Genomic DNA, 8,286 nt, shown 5'->3' with positions numbered 1-8,286 from the left:
ACACGTTATCCGAACCAGTCTTTACTTTCATGACGTTTAATTATATGCTCATTTTAATGAACTTGTCATGACCGCAAGATAAAATATAATCCTATTCTGACACCACCCGTTGATGAGATGCTGGGTCTCTGCATCTTCTACCGCATTTATCACGAGGAATTCCCAGAGGAGCTTTTCGGATTGATTCCAGTGGCCGAATTCCACCACCGGACATTACGCCAAAATGATTGCGTCTTGCAAGAAATTTCTTGCCTCGCACAACCACTCTGTGGATTACCGGCTGCTGTTCTCCGAACCAATATGACTTAGGGACCTTCAAGGAAAGAGCATACTTCCACCGTTCCCGGATCATTGTGCGCGGGGAGGCTATAAAGCGACAAAAATATTGTATCCGGATATACATACAGACAAACAAACAAAGAAACATTTAATATTGTTCGAATTGCATTTTACTTCAATGGTAAAAATAAGCCCTAAGTGTGACCCATAATGATTGCCATGGTCTGATGAACAGCAACTGAACAACTTGATTTGGTGTGGATTATATTCAGTTCAATTAAAAACTGGAATAACTCCTTAAAATAGTAGCTTTGTTCCCTAACTTTGTTTATTTTGGGTTTTCTTTAAACCTGTAATGGTAAGGGTAATTTGTAAAATCGTATTTGACAAATCATTTTGATGGTATAAAATTGTCATCAGTCAAAATTAGATTTATTCCATTGGTTAAAAGTATTGTTCACACTTATGAAAGGCATAAGTTATACAATTGACTATTTACCGCCATTCCGGAACATGTTGAGCTTTAATGAGAAGAAGTCGTAAGAAACTCATTGCGGCACTTTTAAATCGACGCATATAAAATGATGTATGTTTGACAAATTATTTTAACTTGAATCTATGTCAAACGATGCAATTAAAATAATTAACTATAATGACTTACACGATTAAGTAAAAAAATGTAACTTAATTTAAATAAAACCACGACAGTTATTGAGTACAGTCAGTGTATTAATACACATTCTACACACAGTGTACATAAATAAAGATATATTAGAAAATATATTCAACTATAAATATAGATTTATTGCGAAAGTGAAGTGGCAGTGGTCAGGGTACAAAGCTCGTAGGCCGTTGTGGCAGTAAAGGCCTCGAATAGCGACCATTTACCGGAAGATGTAGTGTTAGTTGACACAAGATGGGCCAACGATCTGGTCAAGATCGCCGCAGTAGGTTGGATGAGGACAGCGCAGGATCAATCATCATGGCGATCTTTGGGGGAGGCCTTTGTGAAGAAGTGGACGTTTTCTGGCTGATGATGAGGTTGATGATACTTATATTAAATAACAAGAAGCAGAATTCTCGATGACAGGCTCATCCATCCACCACAAGTAGCACCCAGTCACGAGCATGACGCATGGATCAGCCTGCAGCCGTCATTTCCCTCAACCACAGTTTACAGAAGGACATGATCCCGATCATGCCATATCTGCCTTCAAACAAGCACGACGAATATTCTGAGTTCAATATTCAAAAAAGGTGATCGACGATCGTTATTATTATGTGGACCCCAATATCAAATTGAGATTTTTAATTATTTCTACTTCCCCTATACGATAGGTGTTATATTTGATATTAGAAATTGGGAAATAGACTTCTCATATGTCTGGCTGTCTAAGGTAAAATAAAGTAATTTCACTACTCATTCACACACACTCTAGATGACGTCTTTGGCTTGATTGAATGTTTAATACTAATAAAAATAAAATATCTGTGAGTATCTCAATGTTATTGGTTTCATTATCATAAAGAAAGGACAAAGTTTGCGTGTCTGCTAAGTCTAGATTGTTATTTGTTAGGCACGAAGGTTCGATAATTAGTTACATTTTAATCTTCGTATTTATGCGAACAAATCGAATATTTTATCAGACCTCATTCATTCTTCGAGAATAAAGCTCGTTTGCAATGATTGCAATATCTAAAGTAGGTTTGAAATAGTCGATATGCCAGACTTGTGTTAAAGCATTAATTTCTGTAATTAAATTTAGTTTTTGTTCGCAGATTGCTGTTCTATACTTAACGATACAATTAAGTAATATTGTGTTGTGTCATGAGTTCGTGAAAACAGTGTCAATAACAAAGGAATTTCATCACGCACATCATTTACTTCATCCATTTTCTATTATCAAAGAAAAAATAACACCATTTGGTAAATTCAGTTATAAACATACAATTGCAAAGAGAGATTTAGAAAATGGACCATCAGAAGAAAGTGGTCAATCTGAGACTCTTGTTGAAACAAAAGAAAAAGTTTCACAATCTTCAAATCAACATTCCGATGTATTGGTAACACATATAAAGTACCAAAATGGGAAGCCAATCGAAACCTTAAAGTTGCACTCGATAGTATTACCTTGGAGTAGTGAAAACCAAAATGAAGAGATTATAGTACAGCCTTTAGTTGGTATCACTGATATATTAAATGGAGGGTTGACATCTGAGAAAAACTCTAAAATCATATCTGAAACGTCCTCAACAAATTCAGAAGTTATAGAAACTACACCCGAAAAAAGGGATGCAGAACCGAAAGCAGAAGTGGCAGAGGTTGAATCACTAAAAGATTCAGTAGAAAGTGTAAATGTAGACAAAAGCTTAGAAAAAGATAAAGAAACACTAGAGTTGTCTGCGGCTAAAGAAGTGCATTCCGAAAAAAGTAAAGAAATATTAGAATCAACTGAAACTGCTAAAAAAAGTACAGAAAATCAAAAAGAAGATTTAAAAGTACCTGAAGCTACAGATAACATTTCTGGTACAATAGTTAAATCAGAAGGTGAGGTATCAAATACAGATGGTAAAGATGAATTAAAAATAGATGGCAGCAAAACTACTGAGACAGTTGAATTGACCGCAGGCGCTTTAAAATCCAATGAAGGTATAGTTGAAAAAGAGAAATTGCAAATAGAACTCACTAAAATAGCGGATGTAAAAGAAAACAAAAAAGATGAAGTCTCTTCAAAAGCCTCTGAATCTGCAGATTTAGTAGCAGCTGAATCAAATGCAATTGACAAGAATGTTGAAATAGTAGAAACATCTCCTCCACCCAAACAAGAGGCTTTAGAAGTAACACCTGTTTCCGAGCAACCTATTCCTGAAAAAACAGTAGAAGTAACATCGAAGCCTATTGAGAGGTTTGTGCCAGTGAGTCCGTTGCCAGCCCCTGCTTATATTCCTCTGTATACAGATATAAGAACACCAGTCCCAATACCCGTGGAGAGCATAGCACAAGAAGTTCCTCCAGTAGCCCCTGAGGTAGTTCCTGCTGTTGATACAGGAATAGAAGTAATTGTACCACCTCCTCCCGCACCACCAGTTAATACCGCAACTACTGTTATCGAGACTCAACAGTCTCCTAATTTGTTTTCTAGAGGGTCAAGGTTTTTACTAAACGTAAGTTCTGTAATACTTAAGAAACTTATGCGTCTCGTTACCAGCGCTCGTTCTAACTTAAATGATCTATCTTTATCTAGACTTACTGATTGAAATAAGGAAAACATCATTATAAAAATATTAAAAACTATTTAAAAATTGTTGAACTTGCTGGTTTTAATAGTCTGATTTTAATTTGACTTCAACTTAACTTTTGAAATCAACTTAATATAATATTTTATATTTTTTTGTTTGATAAATATTCACTTCTAGTAGTCACAGTTTTATACCGCGGAACACATTACATATATTATTATGTTCCGAAGAAATAGAGCCAGTAAGGCCGGGTCCACATAATATAAAGAATCCGGTGAAATGAAGCTATGGGATAAAAAAGAGAGACTGTTTAGATGACCTGAGAGTCCGATAACATGTGACCAATTTTGATTGACAATGTGTGCGTCAGCTAGTTTAATATGTGTGCTAGTTGATTCAATATTCATAATACTATGGAGCTTATAACAAATGGCTAAATCTATTGCAGTAACAATAGATTATTCGCTTACTTTTTCTATCTTGCTGTGTCTCTGTTAGTGGTGTTATTTCTCCCGCACGCTCATCTTTGTCTAGGTAGTATATTGTTAGTCGATGGTATTACATATTATATGCAAAGAGAAAGGACACATTGTTGGCCGTTGTTCTTTGTATGTCGTCAAGGTCTTAGAAAAAGATACAAGAAATTATAAGTAGATATACCTATCTATACTTATAATAAATCTGTAGAGATCAAATTTCTGTACGAAGAAAAATGAGAAGTAAGAAGAGAAATAGAACAGGTCCCAATTTTTTCGGAATTTCTTATTTCTCTGTTTGTTTGTCTGTTTGTATGGGCTAAAAACTGAAACTATTGGACCGATTTAATTGAAATTTTGCATGATGATACCTCACATCCCTGGTACATCTTAGAAACCTCTAATTTCTTAAATAGCGTAGTACACAACAACTTATGAACATTATTTAATAAAATTAATGGCATGTTAATACCTAATATTGCTGGTCAACATCTTAGATATTTTCCATCCCGGAAAATTAAAGAGTTCCCGTGGGACAGTAAAAACTTTTACTTACTTTTTTAGTGTAGTACCCAACAACTTATGCACATAATTTAATAAAACTTGGCATGTCGACACCTTATATTGCCAGTCAACATCTTAGATACTTTTCATACCGGAAAATTAAAGAGTTCCCGTGGGAGAGTTAATAACCTCTACTTTCTTTAATAGCGTAGTACACAACAACTTATGCAGATTATTTAATAAAATTTGGCATGTAGGTACTTATATTGCAGGTCAACACTTTATATATTTTGTATCTCAGAAAATTAACGAGTTCGCGTGAGATAGTTACAAAACTAAAGTAACTTATATGGCTTAGTAAACAATAATAATATAAACAGTGCCGGGTTCCCGCGAGAAAGCTCAAGATTACAAAAACATAGTTCAGCATAGCAACATTCATATTAAATCATTTGTGTGTGAAGGACATAATTTCCACCTGAGGCAAAAAGTGAGAACGACAGGTCATTTAGGTCGGACAAATATACAGGTAAATCGATACATACTTTACTTAATCTTACAACCCTGTGAAAATCTCAGCCCTACCTTGTGCTTTCCAAAGAAATATTTATTCATATTATAAATACGAAAGCTTTTATGGATGTCTGGACTTATGAATATCTTAGCCCTATCTTCTGGCTTTCTAAAGAAGTATCTGCTTATATAATAAAATACGAATATATGTAAGAATGTATGGATCTCAGGATATATGGACCTGTAAAAATCTCAGCCGACGATGACGATAAACAACCTAATGCGCGATAGTGTGGTGCGGTCCGGTGGCAGGCGGTTGGACGGGCTTCCGGGCGACCGTACGCCTGCTGACAGAGGGGTTATTAATTTTAAGCGCCTGCACTTCCTATTAATTTACATTTGGTCATGCCATGTTTTTCCTATGGCCAACTCTACGTGACTTGCTCATACGATTTTAAATCGCAAAATCTGCATGTTTAAGCTGACTGAAATAAATCGTTTAACATAATTTAGGAGGACAAAGGAATATATTGCAGTAACTACCTACCAACCTATTACTTTTGCATTACTATCAATCATCATATACATACATCCGACCTGTTTATGCTTAAACTATAGCGTTAATAATACCTATTGGTGAAATCATCATAAAAATTCTTAGTACAAAGTAACATACATTACACAAAATAGTTGTTCGAACACTTATATCTGGACAAAGGCTGGACTGATTTTTATGATTTTAATTTGTATGATTTGCCTCCGTCCCGAATCGCAGAATAATATAAAATCATTGAAAAATTGACTTAAAAAAACAATGTTTGCCGGGTAAGCTAGTATATACATAAATATTTTAAAATATTAGTAATGTGGAATAATGCTTATTGAAATATTAAATTATATCTTTTACATATTTATAAAAATGCGAATTTAAATATATAAAGTCAGGTGTATGTTATTAAAATAGTGACAACAGTCATATTACTAAATATGTTTGTAAGGTTCGTTCATCTACGATAGTTCCGTACATTTAGATTTAATTATTTATAACTAACAAAAGTGCTGAATTTGTTGTCCCGAAAGTTATATTTAAATTAAAAACTTTGTTACACTTTTACGCTAAAGCTACGAGTATTGCTGACGGAGCTGTTGAAATTATCAATGTCTTGAAGTTTGACAACTCTCGTCATGTACGTTGTTGCACGATATGACGTTTGACAACTCTCGTCATATACGTCGAAGCGTTGCTACGCGACAATATGTTTTTTCTAAAACGAAACCAATAAGTCCGTCGTAAAAAGTGACATTGTTGTTACGATCATAACAATGACAAACAACGAAAACGCAAATGTCAAGTGAATTTGGGAATAAGGAAAACGAAAGACAAAATGTCTAATCGCAAACTTCGTTTCGATCTTCGGATCCGAAACACTTTCACAATGAAAAGTGCTCAACGCCGCTAAAGAAAAATTGTAAAATAAAAAAAACTTCAATAATCTTTTCTTAATAACTTATTTAGTATTTAAAAATATTGAACGAGCCGGGCTCTGTAAGAAATTATAACGCCTTGCTATTTTAATCTGCAAAGTATTGCAGACTAATATTTATATGCTCATATGCTTACCTATTCTTAGGTTGTTGTAATTATGTTCATGGAGCCTCTAATTTTTTAATGTATATGTATTTAAATACAGTGCATGTTTTCATAATGTACACTATTGAAATAAAACAAAACAAATTAAAAAAAAAGTGTGTGGACTTATGTATGCACGCAAGAAGTAGTACTGCTTTTATGTAAGGTAGATGTAACAATACAAACATTTTCTTATTCCTCGTGCCATGTTACGTTTTTAGAAAGAACAATATTGTTTTAAAGAAGTAAGTTTAAAATAGTAATAATACAATAATAATAATAATAATAATAATAATAATAATAATAATAATAATAAAACCTATTTATTTCCAATCTACTATTAAATTACATTCTTACAGTTATATTACAGTTATATCTATGATTACATCTATTATAATAAATATTACTTATTGTTAGCATTATTTACATAGATAAGAAAAAAAATATATATTTAATTTTTATTTGTATTAATGACTGTTGTTATGTACTGTCATCATCATTATTGATTGGAACCCCGTCTTGGGTATAGGCCTCCTCCAGCTTGTTCCATGCCTCTCTGTCCATTGCTATCTTTTTCCATAAGTGTCCTGCTGTCGCTTGAATGTTTTCTATCCACCTTTTCCTAGGACGTCCTATTCTCCTTTTTCCTATTGGCCCTTCCCACATAGTTGCCTCTGAGGTCCACCTATTGTCTCTACATCTTGCTATATGTCCAGCCCACTTCCACTTCTGTTTCAGAGCGTAATGTAAGGCATCTACAACCGTTGTTTTTCGTCGTATCCCTTCACATTTTACTTTATGTATTCTTTTTATTTTTAGTACGCTCCTTTCCATTGCTTTCTGATATGAGACAAGTTTAGTTTTAATTTTTGTATTATACGTCCACGTTTGGCATCCGTATGTGAGAGTAGGTAAAACACAGGTATCTAAGACGGTTTTCTTTAGGTGGAGGGGAAATTCTCCTTTTAGGATTTCTTTCAGGGACCAGAACTTTTTCCAGCTCATGTTAATACGGCGCTCGACCTCTTGTTCTTCGTTTTTGTCATCGAATGATAATTGCTTACCTAAGTATATGTAGTTTTTGATATATTCAAGCGGCTTTCCGTTCAAGTTGATTATGTTTGTGTGGCTGTTTGTCAATACCTTGGTTTTAGTTTCATTCATTTCAAGACCTACTTCTTCGCTTTTTGTGTTCAAAGTATTTAACATTTTTTAATCCCTTACTTGTTTCTGCAAATAAAACAATATCATCCGCGAATCTGAGGTGAGTAAGTCGATTTCGATTGATTTTGATCCCTTCCCACTGCCAGTTGAGATTATCAAAGATGTGTTGCATTGCCATTATGAATAACTTGGGTGATAGGGGATCTCCTTGTCGCACTCCTCTGCAAATCGGTACATCTGGGCCTCGTGTCTCTAATTTGACTTGGCTTACGCTTCCCTTATAGATGCTCTTTAGCACTCGTATATACTTTTCGTCTATGTGACATGTATACAGAGCATTTATATAGATAATACAATTATGAATAATAAAATATGAAAAATCTCTTACTTAAAATTTAGCTTATACCACATCATTGTGATAGACTAGGCAAGAGATAAACTACAGGATACTACATAGGTTTTTAATTAAAACTTCCCACA

At 34.2% G+C, this 8,286-nt stretch overlaps 1 protein-coding gene across 1 annotated transcript; it reads left to right on the top strand.

Annotated features, from left to right (window-relative positions):
* Positions 1-1,962: 1,962 nt before the first annotated feature.
* Positions 1,963-3,537, top strand: LOC126976722 (putative ankyrin repeat protein RF_0987). Its single transcript, XM_050825224.1, has 2 exons — positions 1,963-1,980; positions 2,059-3,537. Exons 1-2 carry the CDS (start codon positions 1,963-1,965, stop codon positions 3,535-3,537), a joined length of 1,497 nt encoding a protein of 498 aa, XP_050681181.1.
* The last annotated feature ends 4,749 nt before the right edge of the window (positions 3,538-8,286 follow it).

Source organism: Leptidea sinapis, chromosome 42 (genome assembly GCF_905404315.1).
Source record: "Leptidea sinapis chromosome 42, ilLepSina1.1, whole genome shotgun sequence".
Taxonomy (NCBI): Eukaryota; Metazoa; Arthropoda; class Insecta; order Lepidoptera; family Pieridae; genus Leptidea; species Leptidea sinapis.
This window is presented reverse-complemented; position numbering and strand designations above follow the sequence as displayed.